The sequence below is a fragment of the Trematomus bernacchii genome, unplaced genomic scaffold (genome assembly GCF_902827165.1).
Source record: "Trematomus bernacchii unplaced genomic scaffold, fTreBer1.1, whole genome shotgun sequence".
Taxonomy (NCBI): Eukaryota; Metazoa; Chordata; class Actinopteri; order Perciformes; family Nototheniidae; genus Trematomus; species Trematomus bernacchii.
The window spans coordinates 2710705-2730192 of record NW_022987839.1 but is presented as its reverse complement, the minus strand read 5'-3'; the positions used below and the strand labels follow the sequence as shown (position 1 = coordinate 2730192).

The 19488-nt window shown below is 40.3% G+C and overlaps 1 protein-coding gene across 1 annotated transcript; it reads right to left on the bottom strand.

The window, feature by feature from the left end:
* Nucleotides 1-787: 787 nt before the first annotated feature.
* On the bottom strand, nt 788-19311 carry cc2d1b (coiled-coil and C2 domain containing 1B). The gene is given in 27 exon segments (XM_034153113.1): nt 788-1065; nt 1250-1298; nt 1390-1512; nt 1602-1692; nt 1769-1868; nt 3151-3202; nt 3312-3370; nt 4693-4766; nt 4969-5085; nt 5264-5322; nt 5465-5590; nt 6577-6737; nt 8888-9008; nt 9089-9228; nt 9421-9493; nt 9715-9838; nt 9840-9852; nt 11019-11090; nt 12439-12517; nt 13428-13546; nt 14305-14623; nt 15897-16040; nt 16938-17054; nt 17665-17768; nt 18597-18738; nt 18837-18956; nt 19231-19311. Coding segments are annotated over 25 exon segments (2604 nt in total). The 5' UTR covers nt 18900-18956; nt 19231-19311; the 3' UTR covers nt 788-1065; nt 1250-1286.
* Nucleotides 19312-19488: the final 177 nt, after the last annotated feature.

Sequence of the window (19488 nt, the reverse complement as noted above, 5' to 3'; positions counted from 1 at the left end):
CTGTCTGTGTCTGTCTCTGTCTCACTCTGTGTGTGTGTCTGTGTGTCTGTCTGTGTGTGTGTGTGTGTGTGTGTCTGTGTGTGTGTCTGTCTGTGTCTGTCTCACTCTGTGTGTGTGTGTGTGTGTGTCTGTCTGTCTGTCTGTCTGTGTCTGTCTGTGTGTGTGTGTGTGTGTGTCTGTGTGTGTGTCTGTCTCTGTCTCACTCTGTGTGTGTGTGTCTGTCTGTCTGTGTGTGTGTGTCTGTCTGTCTCTGTGTGTGTGTGTCTGTCTGTCTGAGAATATCTTTGCCACTTTACGACAGGAAGCTGAAGCCAATGGAGTCTGGCGGCAAAATAAATCTAAAAATAGCATTTAACCTTAAATTGTCTTTCCTACGTGACTATAACGTGTTTAGCTCCTCCCCTGTCCACTGCAGTACTTTGCTAAGCATCGTTACTCATCCTCCTGTCAGTTTCTCATAACTTGGAGCATACCAGTCGCCATCTACTGAGTGCACGTACCTCATAAAACCCACTACAGAAAATCCAGTCCGGTGTTTTTGTAACAGGTTTGGCAGCTAAAGAGCACATTTCAAATATGCAGGATTTGACAGCAACAGTGATTACTTTGGTGTTAGTGCATAGTTGCAGTTCTCTTAACCAGAGCTGTAATAACAGAGGAATATATACACATTCTTCGATATATTATATTAACTTAAGTCATGTCAGCAGGATCAGTTCACACTTCAGCAGGCGAATCTGGATCTCAGCCTCAAAAGGATTCCCCTCATTTCTCCCCTGATGCATCACAAGCTTATATCTGAGTTTAATCTGTGAGAATCAGCAGCAATGACACAAAGCAGGAGAACAACAAGTGCTTTTTGTCCATCAGCGAGCGTCACACTGACCTAGCGTAAACCGTCGCCTCCTCTGAAGCGCAGAGGCAGCTCTCCTGTCTCGCAAAGGTGCAAAAGTTTTATAAATTCAGAGACCCGTGTAGCTCCGAGTCGACTCTGATCAGCAGACCGTCCTCATCACTTCCTGAACTCCATCCTCCTCCGAGTGTTTCTGATTGAGTGCCTTTCATCTGCAAACAGAGGGTCGGGTGAATAAATGCATTTAAACACAGCCTGAAGAATGTATAAGAATTGTTCACTTTTTGTCAGGTTCTCTAAAAGATATGTTCGATACAAAGATCAACACTACTCTCATTATGCTATGGTGGTATCATCATGTCAACTAACTCTAAGAAAAAGACAATTTTCTTCTACCTTTATCTTGTGAGTCGTCCTTAACTTGCAGCAGCATCTAAACGAGAACCTGGGAGATAAAAAGTGAGATGTTTTTTAATTCAATCTTAGCTTTTGTCTGTTGAGATTCCAATGCTGCAGGACCGTATATTAAACGCTACCTGTGACGAGTCGATCACCAGCCATCGCTCGGTGCTCGACTGCATGTCCTGTCCGCTCAGGGGCTCCCGCAGCCGGACCTTCACCTCGACTCGCCCTCCTGTCGGCTTACGACCGTCCATCACCTGGAAACAGAGACACCAAGGTTGAACTCAGAGAGAGAACATCTTGGGTAACTCGGACATCTCTTTTGTTTCATGGTGTTTTTTCTCACCTCTACGATCTCCCTGATTTCACTCTGACTCTCCAGTTTCTCCAGCTTTAGGAGCGCCGTCCCGACCAGCTTGTCGCTCCGTAAGAAGCCTCTGAAACGACAGAGAGCATCAGGTCACTGCCTCCCTGCAGGGGGGGGGGCGGGGGGGGGGGGCCTCTCTGACTCACCCTTTGTGCAGCAGCTCCAGTTTGAGGCCTTTAGTCGTCACCAGCCTCCTGAAGCCGCGGTGGTTCCTGTTTATCGACAGCGTGAAGCTCTGCTTGTATTCTGGTTTCAAACAGACCAAGAGATGAAGCTTTTACATAACACATATTATAGATACATAAACCTGTTATTCACATGATCTGAATTTGTAATTATTTCAAAATAAACTTCTCTATGTAAACATTACATTTCATTTAGCTGACGCTTTTATCCAAAGCGACTTACAATAAGTGCATTCGACCAAGAAGATACAAACTTGAAGAAAACAGAATCATATAAGTACTGGTTTCATAGAGCACATTTCAAGTGCTACTCAACAGGCTTTAGATAAGCCAGTCCTTTATTGGAATATAAGTGCTTTGTTAGTCATTTTATTGCTCGAAGTGGAGTCGAAAGAGATGAGTTTTTCAGTCTGCACCGGAAGATGTGTAAGCTTTCTGCTGTCCTGATTTCAATGGGGAGCTCATTCCAGCATTTTGGAGCCAGGACAGCAAACCAAATCTTTAAGGTGACTCAACATCAACTAACGATGTATTGTAATGTAAATGTCTGTGGGACTCATAAAGGTATTCTGATTGTTTTATTTTCACATACAGTTTGTGAAACCTCCACGAACTATAACACATAATAAATATAGCATAATGTGTCAAAGCTCATTTTCATTTAATGGAAATAATTATAAAATGATATTCATTAAAAATAACGTATTTAGACGGATACAAAAATGTATATCTTACAAAACATTATTGAAGCTAAAGGTTGTATTTTGAGATTGGAACTGTATAAATATAATCAAACAAAATAGAAATATAGTGTAGGTAAGAATGGAGAAACCAGCTCGAGTGCGCTAGAATTTGAAAATACACAACCGGAGAAAATCTGCCACTTCCTTACAGAGCCCCTCCTCCAACACACACGAACGCGCACATGACCAATGAGGGCACGAGATAAATCTGTGCACAGATGGAAGGCTGACAGGCAGGTAGGCCATCCAGTTACTTTAGCCGGGCCGGCTCAGATGATTGGTCGTGCTTTTTACAGTACTACGGCTTCCACAGTGTTTCTGAAGTGAATTACATACCCCACCTTTAACTAAAGTAAAGAAGTTATTAAATAAATGAAGTAAACGGAAAAAAACCAATCCTTTTTTATAATTTGGAAATAAGGAGATCACTCATACAGTCCTAAAACATGAATGTAGCCCCTCAGGAAGACTTTAAAATAAGGTATTTTGTTTCTACACACGGCCCTGTCGGTACCATAGTTACACTTTACAGAAGAGATTTGTCTTCAGTAGAGATACACGCATTTCTGAGAGGAACTACACACAGACCCTGAGTCTCACCTGGAGAGTTAGTGTTCTTGATGACGGCTGTTCTGTGTTTCTGCGGCTGCTCCTGGTGAACAAAACAGAAACAAAACACTTAGAGGAGAAAAGTCTCATGTCTAGATCTCAGCAGCCTGTGGTGACGGCGAACATTAACGCGAGACGTCAGAGTGTCTCACCGCGCTGGGGTACGGGAAGTCAAACTTAATGAAGGCGTCCAGGTCGTTGGGCTGGATCCCTGCAGGGGAGACAGGAAAGAACTTAAAATGACATAAAGCTAAAGGTAGGAGCAATTTATTTTAATGGTAACTACTGTAAGAACAAGAACAAATCCAACACAAGACAATCATTGTAGAAATAACTGTTCACCTATTGGGCGATTTGAAGTCTGATTTTTGCCTTTATTTTTATTTTACCGACAGCAGAGCCAGAAAAGAAAAGGGTAAGGCTTGAAAATGGAATTCAAGATGTAAAATATCACTTCTTTGTTTTCATAACTTTTTGTCCAGGGTTCACAGACAACATGTGGACATGCTGCCCTCTATGTAAGGACCCTAACCCTAAGCCGGGGAGGCTGTGGCTCAGTAGTATAGTGCGCTGAACTTTGAATCAGGGGATAGCAAGTTCGAGTCCCACTGCAGTCAGCATGTCGTTGTGTCCCTGGGCAAGACACTTCACCCCAAATTGCTCCTGTGGGGATTGCCCACAGTATAGACAGTACGGAAGTAAACTCCTTCCGGTTCCTTCGTCAAAACGCAATGCAATTTCTCCATAGGATTTAGGAAAATAGCTGGAAATAAGGTCTGTGGTTGAGACACATTTAAGAGACAGATCACGTTTTGTTCAGCCGGATAATATCCACATGTCTACACTACTTTTATAATTTTCAAATCATAAATCTAGTCCCCAGAAGCAAAATGCTAACGTTATGCTATAAACGAACTACAGCAGGGTCGCTGCTTCAACGTCACGCCAACTTAAGATCCATATTCAAACATACAGATTCTAAATGGTACGAGTTGAAGCGTTTGTTTGAACAGTTTGCAGGAGGCAGGCACTTGCTTTCAAGCAGAACAGGGCAAACAAACTTAGCGGGAGTGTTTTACGTGTTCGGCGTAATGACGTACAACGGCCTCGACAACTTCTGTAGTCCTATTCAGCCACTTGGTAACAACCATCGTTCAGACACGTCAACTCTTCAGAAATCACCAGTGGGGTCACTGCTGATGGATTTAATGCCGTAGAACAAAACGTGATCTGTCTCTTAAATGTGTCTCAACCACAGACCTTATTTCCAGATATTTTCCAAAATCCTATGGAGAAATCCCGTTGCTTTTTTGTCGAGGGAGCCGGAAGTGGTAAAATGCTAACTTACTTCCGGGTTTTAGGACGCGTCACTGTGGCACTCTATTGAGTATGTAAGTCACTTTGGATAAAAGCGTCTAACAAGTGACTTGTAATGTAATGTCATGTAATGTAATGTAATGTCATGTCATGTCATGTAATGTAATGTAATGTAATGTAATGTAATGACTGAAAGGTGAAGACTTTGGTTTTTACCACTAGGAGCAGGAAGATTCATCCCTTTGACGATCACAACCACCATGTCAGTGCTGCTCAGCTCTGGGAAGATCCTGAAAGACAACAAATAAGGGATTTATTGCTTTAAAATCTACAATAAGTACAAAAAGACTGTCTGACTAAATGACAGAAATATTCAATATATCAAACATATTAAAAAGACAACCGTCAATTTCATGTTTTTTGTCAGCGGAGGATTGCTCCGTTCACTCTGAACCTTTGCAGTTTCATCTTAAATAAAGGAGGGGTCCTCACCTGACCGTGTGGAAGGACCTCTCCTCAAAGTGATGTTTGGGAGGAGGCAGACCTTTGGACTGAGCCAGCTTCAACACCTCCAGGCTCTTCTTACAGCTGTCCGCCATTTTCTCAAACCTGGAGCACGAGGAGGAGGAGGAGGAGGAGGAGGAGGAGGAGGAGGAGGAGGAGGAGGAGGAGGAGGAGGAGGAGGACGACGACACAGACACATAATTAAAACATTTAATCCAAACTTAGTCCAGAATTATAACAGCTTTAGGAGTTTGTATGTAAACTGTTGACACGGGAAACTCACTTTGTTGTTTCGGGGACGTTCCCCAGGTGTGTGAACTGCTTGGAGTGAGTCATACATTTCTAAAACAAAAAACAAAAAAGGGACAGCTGGGAATTCAAATATATATAATATGACAATTTATTCAACTTCAACAAGAGCTCTGGTTACAAATGCTAATATTAACAAATAATTGAAGAATGGACACACAGTCTGCAGTTTTACCTCGTACTGCTCTTTGAGGATCTTGGCCAGCTGTGTGTAGAGCTGCTCTGCTTTCTCTGAGATCTGCACGTCGCTGTGATGAACCAGGATGAAGTCCTCGTCTTCATCACCGGGGGGCGACGGCACCTACAGCACAGAGAGGACAGAGAGGACAGAGAGGACACCTCAGATATATGGAAAAGCAGCACTTCTAATACCCCACATCTCCACTTTAGTCTTATTTAGTTATAATGGTGCATAAGTATTCCATATGAGGGATAAAGGTGATGGTGATATGTTTCAAAATGCACTTCTGGATAGTTAAAAACATGTTTTCAGAGTGAGATACAAACAAAAGACATGAACGTTACATTGACGTGGAAAACACAGTGCAGTGTTTCCAGTTCTCCTCCAATGAGAGTAGCTCCCACTAGCCGTAGAAGTCACATGTTCATTTGCATATTGTTGAAAACATCGTGCATCCGTTTGAATAAAGCATTATGTTGTGTCAGTTGCAGCGAGTGGGAGCTCGGTGTAAAAAGAGAGAAAGACCAAAACAATATTCTGAAAGAAAATCTGAATTTAGACAATTTCCCAAAAGCAAGACGCTGGAATTAGCTTACAGGTGGTTTCTGAAATCAAACCAGCTCAACAAATGAAGATGTGAGATCATTTATATTATTCAAACAGAGCTAATTGTGATCTAATTTCCTTAATTTTTAAATGTTTGTGTCCAAAACTACCGAAGAATAATACAATTATTTAAGATAAGATAGGACTTTATTTATCCCGAGGAAATTGTTGTGCCAGAGTTACAAAAATACAGCAGCATAATAATACAACTGTACACTAACAGTTCAGTAAAAAGAGCAATTAAATAACTACAGGAAACATAGACGGTTATATAATTAATGTAAAATACTGTACAGTGACGAGCAGTATTGAGTAGTGCAAAGAAACGTAGTGGCAGATACGTAATTGCACGTTATTATAGAACAATAATAATATTATCTGACACCCATTTGATACTTTCATCCTCCTCAAGTTCCTCTGACTGGATGAGACCTGTTTCTAACCCTGAGCTGTGTTCAGGTGAGTCATCAGATGTTTCAGAAGCAGAGTAAACGTCTCACCGTGCTGATGTCCACCGTCCGCCCGCTGCGAGCCGCCTCGATCAGCGGCTCCAGGCTCTTGGCCGTGCGCAGGAACGTCTTGGCCTGATCCATGTCGCTCTTCTGCTTGGCCTGCAGAGCCGCCCTCATGTACTGCTTCTTCCTGCCCTCCAGGAACTCCGCTGGACGACAAAGACACACGGAAAACACTGACGATAAGCAACGACAGGTGGATGTGTGCAGAGGTGCTACATGGGAACAGTTATGGTGTTCTCAATGCAAATAAGGGCAGGATGGTGTTGGCAGGAGTCCAGCATAATAATACGGGACTTGTCTGCAGACACAGATTCTAGTGGTTCATAGGTGAAGATTTAGAGCAGGGGTGTCCAAACTTTTCTCACCGAGGTTCACATACAGACAAATATACGAAGGGCTGTGCCGCTCACTAGAGGTGAGATATATTGCCTCATAAGTTCAGTTATAAGTTAGCAAAATCAATCAAATGTAGGTCAATGATGCGTGTGAGTGTTGGCAGCTCATCCCTTAAAACAGAAGCTTCAGATTGATGATAATAAGAGGGAATAGGAAGGGTCTACTTCAAGCTTGTTATGTAATTAAGTCATTGGGCTTTTTTCTTATTAACTAAGATTTGTTAGAAAATGTTTCCAACTTGAATTGACTGAATCTTTTGAAAAGCGGTCTTATTAACACATGAGTACTACTGTGCAATATATGTTTACATTTATATTTAAGAAGTACAATACAAGACAAGCACAAGTTTCATCTGTGGGCCGTATTCCATTATACTTTTTGAATTTGCTGAGGGCCGATTCAAAATGGTCCGTGGGCTGCATTTGGCCCCCGGGCCGTAGTTTGGACACTACTGATTTAGAGGGTATGAGTCTAGATAAGATAAGATAAGATAAGATAAGATAAGAGGTACTTTATTGATCCCAAATTGTGAAGTGTTTGCATCGCAGCAGCATAAATACAAAACAAGGCATTGCACATAAGTAGAAATTAAAAAGTAGAAATAAACGATACTAGAAATTAATCTCAAAATAGAATTAAAACAGCATTAAAAATTACAGTAGACTGTGAAGATAAAACATCTATACATTCTGATAAAACACTATTGAAGAGCTTTAGAGACCATTTTAAAGCAGGATCTTATTCACATTAAATGTGTTAAATTAAATATAAATGTGAAATGTACAGTGTCGAGCTATCCAAAGAAATATCACTTTGTTAAGTAAAGTCCTACTTATTGTGCCTTTAAGATATTCAATGCACTGACAGACAATGACCTTTATGAAGCTGGAAACAGATCAGATTTGGTATTCTACTTAAGAAACTACAATTTAATCATAGAAGTTGCAGGTCCATTCTCTTTCCATCAACTCATCTAATCGACTAATTGTTGCAGCTCGAATGAAACAGTTTTTATGCATTTTCTTTCTCTTGCTTTGTTGGAATATTATTAGTTTATGCCTTATACAAATGTCCAAACTCAAGCTAGAATAAGATCAGGGTTCATACACTTTTTCACCAATGACTTTCCATGACCGTTACCTCATTTTCCATGACCAAAAAAATTACTCTTTCTCAGCGGTACCACTGAAACATTTTTATTTTAACATGGTAAGCTGGAAAATAAGGTCTGCATATGAAACATGTTGTGCCTATCTAAAACAAGTCAAATAGTAGGCGTACTAGCTCCTACAGACTAATGCCACTGTAGACTAGAGGGCGTGATTGTAAAAATCTCTCACCAGTTAAATGCCATTTTATGTTTCATGACTATACACAGGGTTCTTACACCTTTTCCAAAGTCAAATTCAAGCACTTTTCAAGCATTTTCAAGGTGCATTTTCAAGCTTTTCAAGCATCTTACAGCTGTTGTAAATTACATATTTATATACACATACTTATACTCAAATGATTATTTCCCTACCTCACATTAAATCAGATGTTCTTTATGCTATAAACAACCAAATGTGTGTTTCATAATAGCAGTATTTATTATCGTTATAGTATTACTATTTTGGCGATTAGATCAAATATAAATTATATTTGATGCAACTTTGGTTACATTTCCATGACTTTGGGAAAAATATAGTTTTCCATAACTTTTCCAGGGCCTGGAATTTGCATTTTGAATGTCCATGACTTTTCTAGGTTTTCAATGACCGTAAGAACCCAGTAAGATAGTTAACTATGACCTTAGAGCCAACCCAACGTTGGATACCTAGAATATCTCTCATGTTTTTAATCCTCACAGATATTAAATGCTTCACAAGAGGCGGATCTGTGTTTCCCTTCGGGCACTGACCTGTCGCTGAGAGACCCTCCCCGGCGGCTGTTCCTTCTGGTGAAGTCGGACTCTTCCTGCGTTCCTGCGCTGCGGCGGGGACGTCCAACATCAGCTTCTTCGGGTGTTCTGCGCGCTTAGTCTGCAACAAACAAAACACTCCATCAACAATGTGTCCACAAACTCTTAGACAAAGATTATAACGAGCTACAGATAACCCACCTCCTCTTCCTTCTCCCCTTCTTCATCTTCATCAGCTATTTCAGTCGCATCAGTGGAGGCTATTTTATCAGCTGCATCCAGAGCAGCAATTAATCCCTGATCTGCTCCCGCTGCCTTCTGACCCGGGATGGGAGGAAAACCTGAGGGATGAGAGATAATACTTATTACAGTGTCTTAAACATTAGATGTAGTGTTTTGGTCAAGTTCAAACACCTGTCCTATAGCTGGCAGCTTTGAGAGTGATTCAGTTCACAGTAACAACAGAACTGGAAATGAAATCAATTTGACGGAGCTAAATATGACTTGGAAATGACACAAAAACAAAATCTCACCAGGAGGAACCGGCAGCTCCTCAAAGTTGACCGCTTTTCCTGCTTTGTGAGATCTGATGGCACTCTGGTATTGCTGCAGGGAGAGAGAGAGAAAAGCTTTGTTACCACACATTGCTACAAGTAGAGAAGGGCCATTATTGCTTTGACGTCCATTTTCTGGTATTAAATGTCTTTTCTTAAATCATACCCACAATTATCTTGTATGTCGTCATGATGCTTGATAGTAAACGTTTAGCATGAAAGAGGCAGAAGGGTGTAAAGGTAGCTACAGAGATCAGCAGTGTCTCCTCGTACCTTGGCGATGCGGTCGTGCATTCGGGCCTTGCGGTCGTCTCCGGCTGCTTTCGCCTGATTGGACGCTTCTGAGTACTTGGCTCGTCTCTGCTCTAAAGCCTCCAGCACGTCTTTGGGAGCCGATGGGGGGGGCAGCGGCTGAGGAGCAACAACAGTTTGTTATGTGATTGTGATGTGCTATATGTGACATGTATGTAGTAACGTGTGTCGTTTGCATTTTATTGTTCTCTTTTATCCTTACGCCTGTATCTACTTGTCTTTCATCCTTTTTTTATAACTAATGCTGTTGATGTATTGTGATTTTAAGCGTGTCCATTATCATCTGGCCGGGGACAACAGCTGGAAATTAGCTATGTTGGTTAAAGCTGCTTTATTTACTGTTTTTTGTGACAGTTGATCCACGACACTATAAATAAATAAACTCAAACTAAACAGTGAAATACTTTCTCAAGATGTGTTTCTGTTTGTTTTAAGAATTGAACTCTGAGCTAAAGCCATGGTTTAAGGTTTAAAGATGAATGCTAACTGACTCCAACAACCGCAATGTTAACATGCCACCATCTTAGCTTAGCATATTAGCATTCAACCAAGATTCAAAGGTTTTATTGTCATATGCAGAAAGCTACAGTGTAGAGATGGCAAGGAAAATCTTCTGACCTGAGCTCCTTCAACAATCCAACATATATAATAAAATACAAAATAAAAAGTAGTGCAAAAAGTCTATATACATGTCAATAGAATATGATATGTACAAGAACAGAATATGAAATTAAATAATGTAAATTAAGACTAAATTAAATACGTTTTTTCCATTTGCCAAGTAGCAGTGAACACAAAGTGCAGCAGCAGGCTGATGCTTCACAAAGAAGTGCGTTTTCTCCTATTTTGTTAAACATCAAGCTAGGGCTGCTCAATTCAATCGTATTTTAATCGCAATTACGATTTTGGCTTGCAACGATTATGAAAACAACGTAATCGAAATAAAACAATTATCTTTTATTTCTTTTAAATGATTTTTTAAATAGTTTTTTCAGTTGAATTATACTTAAAGTTCAGGGTAATCAACTGTTAAAAACATACTGTTCAACACTTTTTTTTTCAATAAATGGATGTTTTCAAAGTAAATGGATAATCGTTTTTTAATAATCGTGATATCAATTATTGACTACATTGACCTACATCAAGCTGACATTTACTGGTTCATATAAAATGCTGTTAAGAGAAACAAGGGATGTTTGTAAACGGAGCTGCATTACTGGTTACATCACATTTATATTGTGACTAACAGTTGAAGGTATTCCCACCTGGAGCGGATGTAACTGGTTGGGCGACTTCTATGTTTTGCCCGGATGAAGATTTCTTGACGGGAGCAGACACTGAAACACAAACACTGAAGATGAATATCAACACTCAGAAGCACACACTGCAGGCTTCTGTTTACAATATTGTTCTTAATAAAGACAAGTCTAGCAAGTATTGTATTTACTGATCTATATTTCCTTCCTGGAAGATCCTTGTCACTTCTTTTGGATTTCAAGAACTAGGTATTCTCGTGCCTTTTTTCTTTAAAATGATATACCACGGTCTGTGTTTACCCTTAGATGCATAAGTGGGTCTTTTTTTGACCCGGTGAGGTGGTTTTCTTGAAGTATCTTTGTAATTACATTTTTTTATCATTTCATATTCCAGCTATTCCTCAAAAAACATGTTTTGGATATCATGCCATTCTAATTTTGTATTTACATTTAAAGAAATTGTAGTTTTTGTATTTCTACCCCAAGTCAAAAATGACCCGCATGCATTTCCTATGGCATCCTATGGGAACCTTTGATTCTTATCACCTGTTGCTGTCAGGAATACATTCACTGTAGAACACACAGACGACATCACAAGTGACACATCTCAGGAAGATTATTTTACACAGCAAGATCTGATACCTGTCAGTATAATAATAATAATAATAAATTATATTTTTATAGGGCTTTTCAAGGACTCAAAATCGCTTTACAATATAAGGGAAGGTTAGGGTGGGGGGGTATAGGACGATCAAACTTGATCAACCGGCATGGATTGATGGGGGGTGGGCTATGATGAGTAGACAAGAGGAGAAGAGATGAGTTTTGAAAAGGGACTGGAATACTGTGAGGGTCTCAGAATAGCAGAGATCTTTGCATCGATATGTTCAAAACGTTTTTATTTCTAGTGTGAACCAAAATATAATACTAAATATTATACAAGTGATTTTTCTTAACCAAAATGACAAAAATGGCATAAAAACACATATTATTCTAATACGGGTCCTTTTTGACCCACTTATGGAAGAGTGTAGGGTCCAGGCACTCTAAGTGCATCGAAGGGTTAAACAGTTTGCAGCCATAGTATGTGCTTATGTTGCTCTTGTTATACAATATAATAAATTATTATAATATAGCCATCATATTTCACCGGCACAATTACGGTTTATTTTTCTTCTTTCTCAATGATCTTTTAAATATGTATTTTCACTTTTGTATGTGTTTCTTTTGAATGTAACTATGTCTCAAAGTATCAAAGAAACCAAATCATTACACCTATTTTAAAACCTTTGTAACTTTTGTTTGTGCTTATTTATCCCTGTTGTCTTCCGCTTCGTATATTCCCTCTTTTTATTCCTCTTGAAGCCTCAGTTTATTAATGTATAAGTTAGGTTTGTTTGGTTGTGTGTTGCACTCTTATGTTCCTCACCCTGATCTGGGGACGGAGGGAGCTCACTGAGGTCGACCGCTTGTCCTTTCTCCAACGCCTCGATCATCACATCGAACCTCTGCACAGAAACAACACAACAAACCAAAACTGTGTCAAACATAAAGACGGTTCTGTCTACTCCCAAATTGTTGGCATGTTTCACATTCTCCAGAGAATTCTTTAGTCAGAATATGCAGCGACGGGCTCAGACAAGAGACTGCACACATAGTGTAACTGTATACTAGCAATGTTTAGCTATAATTTAAATTTTATATAATTGTGTTACGCTTTTTTAAATGTAGCTTTAAGAGACATACAAACATGTAAATTGGTTTAATTTCATGACTAATGTGAGGTATATGAACTCAGACAAGATGTTGACATAAAGAAAATTATAAGATCCTAATTAAAAAACAACTTTCTTTGGCATTAACCAGGTAAAACAGCGTGTCTATTTGCACTACAGCAGAAACCTGTTCTCATAAAACTTGTTTGAATTCTAGTTGCAGCAGGAACAAGTCTTTATTATATTCATCTAGCTTGTAGTGATACACAGGAACATGAAACGCAACAAAATCAAGGAAACTATTTGACTCCATAAAAATTGCAGTTCAGCAAATATATGTGTATTTATTCATAAGGAAAAGACAATAGGGATTAACCTTGCTGTATGTTGTCAAGGATGTTATCACATTGATTGCCTGCATACGTTTGTAAAAACCATTGACCCTAATCTTATTTGGCTCTTAATATAAAAGCTGTTAATCGAGAAATAAAATAAATCCTCCAGATTCTACAAGGAAGTGGTCCGGTTACACATTATCACATTAGTTACCTATTGAGCACATTTCCACAAACAATTGTATTGACTGAGGAAGAAATGCTGCCACACACAACAGAGAAACCTGTTTTTAGGAGTCAAATGTATTCAAAACAATGCAGATAGAAATCTGTGAACAGGCTGTCCGTTGTCATGTCCATTCGCTCACCTTGCCGGTCTTGAGGTGAAGTCTTGCTTGCTCCACATCTCCCTGCTTCTTGGCTCTCAGAGCTGCCATCTTGTATTCTTTCTGCCTCTCCAGAAGCAGCGTCTTGGTCGCCTCGTTCGCTGTGAATTCACCGGGAAAGAAATGCAGAACAATTACGACAATGAAAGACACACATTCATCGAGGATAGAGAAGCTTACAATGTGATGTGTGCCAAGAGTGATGAAATTCAGAGGCGGAAATTAAATGAAACTTCTTAGTTTTAAAATAAAGTTACTTAGGCTAATTTACCAATATTTGAATAACTTAACCTTTAAATTGTCTCAAATTTAGCACAAACAAATATATAACCTATGTTTTTTTTGCAAACCTTTAAGGTGATGAGTTTTCAAAATGTCATGTATTTCTTTATTTTTCAACACCGTCATTGCATCCGGTCACTTCTGCAATGATCCTTTTAAAATCTGAATGTCACAATCCCTTAAAAATGCACTTTAGTTACTAACTGCTTTCTGAAGACACTAATAGTTTCACTTTGACTCTGTTGCGCTGGTCTTAGGGAATTGGACTGTTTTTGCAAGGAGGTTCATTTGCATAGGAGGGGCCACTTTGGAGCATTTAACCTAATTTGCTAAAAGCACAGGAGCACAGGGATACTTCCTTATGCCATTTGGTCTTATTTGTGCAGGTTGAGTTGCCGAAAAAGCTGGACAATCTGTTTGTGAATTTGTCCTTGCAATTTTCTGAGTTGTGCTTTGATCAAACTGGTGCATTGATGGAAAAAGGGCTAGTGTAACCCTTAGCATTGTTTTAATTGTAAGCTACGGTCTTTTACGCTTTTATATAATAACGGGTATATCTTTGTATAATCACACTGACCATCAGAGGGACTGGTCTGAGCTCTGTCTGCAGGCTCCTCTGGAGAGGGGACGCTGCTCAGAGGCAGGGAGGAGGACGACTGCTCCTCTTCACTTGGGGTGATGATCTCCGGTACAGCAGGCGGGGGCGTTGTGACCTCCGACCCCCCCTCCTGATCTGAGGGACAGGGTTCAGGAGGCGAGGGGACGGGGGGAGGGGGGCGACGGGCAGCAGGAGGAGGAGGGGCGGCACTCGGCGCTCCACTGGTGACCGGAGGAGGAATCTCTGCCTCGTTCACAGGTTTCCCTTTTTTAACGGCAGCAATCATCGACTGCAGCGTCTGTAGAGAACAACATCACCATCAGTACCATCTGGACTTTAATGCATTATAAAGAATGTTTCACTGCACTACAGTAATTCCAGGCACAAAATGCCAACAAAGAAATTAGTAAACTTCTTAAATCAAGTGATTTCAAAGATGACAAACAGCACGATGTCTTTGAGCTAAACTATATCATCCTACAAATCTGTAGCTGTTGGGCATGTGTAGTGCAGCTCAGTATACAGAAAAGGCCTTTATTGAGTACAAATAAACTGCAGTGTTTCCCATACATTGATTTATTTGTGGCGGGCCGCCACAATTAAATATCGTCCGCCACAAATGGATCTCATAAAAAAAAAGAAAATTATTATTATTATTTTTTTTTTTTTTTTTGGTGGTCTAATGGATAGTGAGGTGGGCTGATGATCGTGAGGTGGGCTGATGATCGTGAGGTGGGCTGATGATCGTGAGGTGGGCTGATGATAGTGAGGTGGGCTGATGATCGGAAGGTTGCGAGTTCAAATCCCGCCTGGAACACCACTACTGGTGTGCCCTTGAGTAAGGCACTTAGCCCTCAGTTACTCCAGGGAGAATGTCCCTGTAATTGGTCATTGTAAGTCGCTTTGGAATAAGGCGTCTGCTAAATGCCTAAATTGTAAATTATATTTTTGGGAGAATAAACCCCACAGATCCTCAACTCCGGTGTGTTTCACTCATTAACAACGCAACACAGAGCAACAAGAACGTTGTCAACAGTAGCCATGAAGTCGCATGTATTATCTTATTTGAGGGGGGGGTGGATGCGTGGACCACCCGAATAGGTTAAGGGGCCTTTGGCTTTTCTTTCGGTGCGGTGCCCCCACAAATAGAATCAAATTCTGTGGGAAACACTGAACTGCTTTTATTTGTACTCTTGAATATGAAGAAAAACCTTCAGTTTGGACATGAATAGATGAACTATAAAAATATGCATGAAAGGATCATGTTTATTAGTATATTGAATAGTGTGATTTAGCTGACATTCTCGAGTATTTTAACAAAGATATTATCTTATTGTGAAGTTAAAAATATTGGTACCACAATAAATGAAGCAAAGCACCCTTTAAGCAGCATCTAATGGCTTTATTAATCGTTAATTAATCATTTGAAATAGTTTATGGATTCACTATAAGGGATTCATGAGAACAACAGACTTTAACTCAGACTGAAAACGTTGCTGTAATCCTGCACCATGAGCATGATTCTATCTATATATATCTATACCTTGTCATCAGGCCGTATTTTGACTCACCTTCAGACCACGATCGAATCTCCTGGCTTTGGAGGTCTCCTCTGCAGTTATAGCGTTCTGTAGAGCCGTCCTGTACATGGCGACTCTCTCCTCCAGGGTGTGTTGGAGGCTGCCGGGGGCCGCAGAGGAAACCTTTACTTCCTGCTTCAACACAACAACAGAGAAGAAGTGTCAACATTGTCTGAAAACAGCTGGTTCATCTTCTACATCAGGGGTCGGCAGCCCCTGGCACGCGTACATTTTATTTTCAGTGCCGCTCTCTTTAACTCCAGGCGACTTTCCTCCGTGGTGCAGTGCTGATCGTTTCACCACAGAGGAAAGCACTTCACAAATTGCAGTACCCATAAGGAGCTGTACAAATGCCGCAGTTTTTGCGTGGCTGTGTCTTTAGTTGAAAGCCCAGTGGCGATCTGCTCATCTCTCATCGAAATAATATGCTACACAGGGGCGGACTGGCCATCTGTGTGTTCTGGAGAATCACAGAACGGACAGTCGTCCTTATTATTATGCCGTTTAAACCAATTATTTAAATGTGTTTGTTAAATTCGGCATCATGTAAGTTGCGCTGACAGGTCCATACACTGCTTCCCCGCAGCGAGGCTCCCCCCGCCCTCCTGTTGACAGTTCACGAGCGTCGAGCTCCTCACACCCCCGCCCCCCAACTTCATATCAAAAAGGTTGCCGACCCCTGATCTACACTATGGGTAATTCTCTTGTTTAATTGTTGTGTAAGTATTTGAAGTAGACTGAAACACAGGTGTCAGGATATGTGTTTAAAGGAATGTAGATTTACCAGAAAGAGTAGAACAAGTCTCAAGTGCATCTAATCTACCAGCCATGTTATTAAGTAAACAACTGTTGTTTAGAGACTTTTATAATATGAAAATACAGGGGGGAAAGGGGGATTAAAGATGATTAGGCAGCTAATAATGTAAAACAGCAAATACATTTTCCATTTCTTGTTACCAGTAGCTAACATTTTGACATGTATTATGGTGGCTGAGGGTGTAGGTGTGCCAGAGATCAAACGGTGAATCGAACCTGCGTCAGTGACTCTGGTGTTTCGGCTTGAGGAGATTCAGCAGTGGCAGAAGATTTGGAGGAAAGGGTTACAGCATCCTCAGCTTCCTCCTCACCCACCACTTCCTGCAGCTCTGCCTGATGAGGAGAAGAAGAAAGCAACTGATCAACAGCCAAATACAAGATTTTTGCACTCAAGTCAAACTTCTGGGTTTCATGTATTTGCAAAGTGTTGAAAAGTGACATTTACTCAAGGATCTTATTCAGTCAAATTTCACATCATTTATATTTTTCCTTTTTATGGTGCTTTATACCTCTACCCCACTACATCTTAGAGGGAAGTATTGCACTTTTTACTTCAGTATATATATTTAGAACTTTTAGTTACTTTGTATATTCAGAAAAATACAAAACAATGTAAAAATATAACGTTTTAGCCACTAAAATACCAGTTAAAAATAAAATATTACATTTAATTTGAGGTGCCTTTCATGTGACCGAAGTTGCTAAATCAATAAAGAAACACAAAGTATTCAGATAATTCGGTATTTGTTACAAAACTGACCCTTTTACTTTGCTTTTGCAAATACAAAGCAGCTCTGTGCTACTTGTTTTCAACATAGGGTACCTATTTAAGACCAATAAATAGTTCAATTGTGTACAAACCATGTGGCTGATGGATAAAAGGCTTCGTTATCGAGAATCTTAAAGGCTAAGGAAGAGATATAAATATGCAAAAACAACCAACCAATAAATCTTCATCGTCCTCCAAGTTACTGTCATCTTCATCGTCATCGAGATCGCGCATACACTCGTCAGCCATTTTTGCGATGTCTTCCATGGGCAGCGCACCTACGACACAAACATCATGCCATTTAGTCTGGCTTTGTATTCGAGATCAACAACATGTACGTCTTGGCAATATAGTAATATATATAAATATCAATCATTTCTATCTATAACTAGAAAAACATGTTTTCCAATATATCATAAAGATGCAGAACATTTCTTGGTCAAGTTATTTTGGGAAGGATTTCAGAAACTCAGAAGTACCATAACATACATTTTAGTGAAAAGCATAAAAACAAAGAATGTTTAGCAGCAGCCGAGTACAACAAAACTCTTATTGTACATCCAATACTTCTTATTATTATACCAACAAAGAAGCTTAAAAGGAGCATATCATAGTCTTTTGATTCACATGGGGGAAAAGGTATTTGAGGAAGGGGCCTTTTCCATATCAACATGACACACTGCACAAAGAGGGGTCCAAAGGTAAATAAGCTCCATGTTTGGGTGTAACCAAAGCTGTAGCCTGACAGTTTCTGAACAAATCTTAGACGTATGCAGTGATTTGGACGTCTGTCAACATGCTCTGATCACATGAAGTGCAGTCTAACTGTGAATTGGGGTATATACTGTACATGTCAGCTGATACATAAAAAGGAAATGGAGGTACAGAAATGCTGAAGATTTTGGGTGTCATCATCCTAAAGTTCATGAGATCCTATCAGTATCTGACTTGATAAATACAATATCAATATCAGCCTAAAAAAAAAACATTACTGATCAGGCTATATTTCTGACTCCACACATGGGGACAACACAACTTCACATACAAGTGAAAAGCTCATCAGACCCTACAGATATTGATCCATCATCATGACAAATAACACTCACTTTTCCCCTTCTGCTTGGCTCTCCCTCCAGCAGCAGCTTTATTCCCAGTGATAGCAGCCAGTTCTGCCTCTAAATCCGGGTCCTCCAGATTCCCCTCCATTCCCATCATCTCCTCAGAGTCCAGGTCTACAAACAGACCCATCTGAAACCAGAGAGTACAAGATAAACTTCACCCGCTATCATCAAGACAAATCATTACATAATCATCCTGATCAGTGTTGTTGTTGTTGTTGTTGTCACCTGCTTGGCTGCAGCGGCGCCTTGGCCTCTGGGCTGCGGAGCTCTCTTCTTTTTACCAAACATGTTGTTGTTGTGGCTGGATGTTTAACAAGCCCTTAAGCGACACTCCAGAGATCTAAACTACAAACACAAACACGTTGAAATGATATGTTTCCTGTTGTGTAGTGTCATGTGTGTGGTTGCAGTAGTTAAAGTCATGTGAGCGGTTGTCAGGTGGCTCCCAGGCAGTGAGTGGTAACCCAACTGACGGTTAGCTTAGCTAGCTGTTAGCTAACCGTGATTTTCGCCTCTAACTCTTAAAGTTTGTTTACCAGAAAGAAGGCGACTGTTAGTGTCACTGTTAGCAAACATTAAAGATAGTTTTATCCAGCACTCGGAGCGTGAGTGTCTTTACCTGCTCGTTCAGCACTTCATCAGGGACTTCTCAGAGGAACAGTTTCATTTCAGTTTGACATGGTAATTGTTTGAGTGCGCATGCGCAGAGCGAGGGAGCGTCCAGCGCTAATTTTAAAGGTGCAGCCCTCAGTTCTGTCTGCCGGGCGGCCCTGACTGACCCCCCCATTCACAAAAGACTTGGTGTGAAAATGTTTAAAAATAATAAAGTTCCGTCATTTACAGATAATGATATCATTTATTTTATGGATAACTTGGA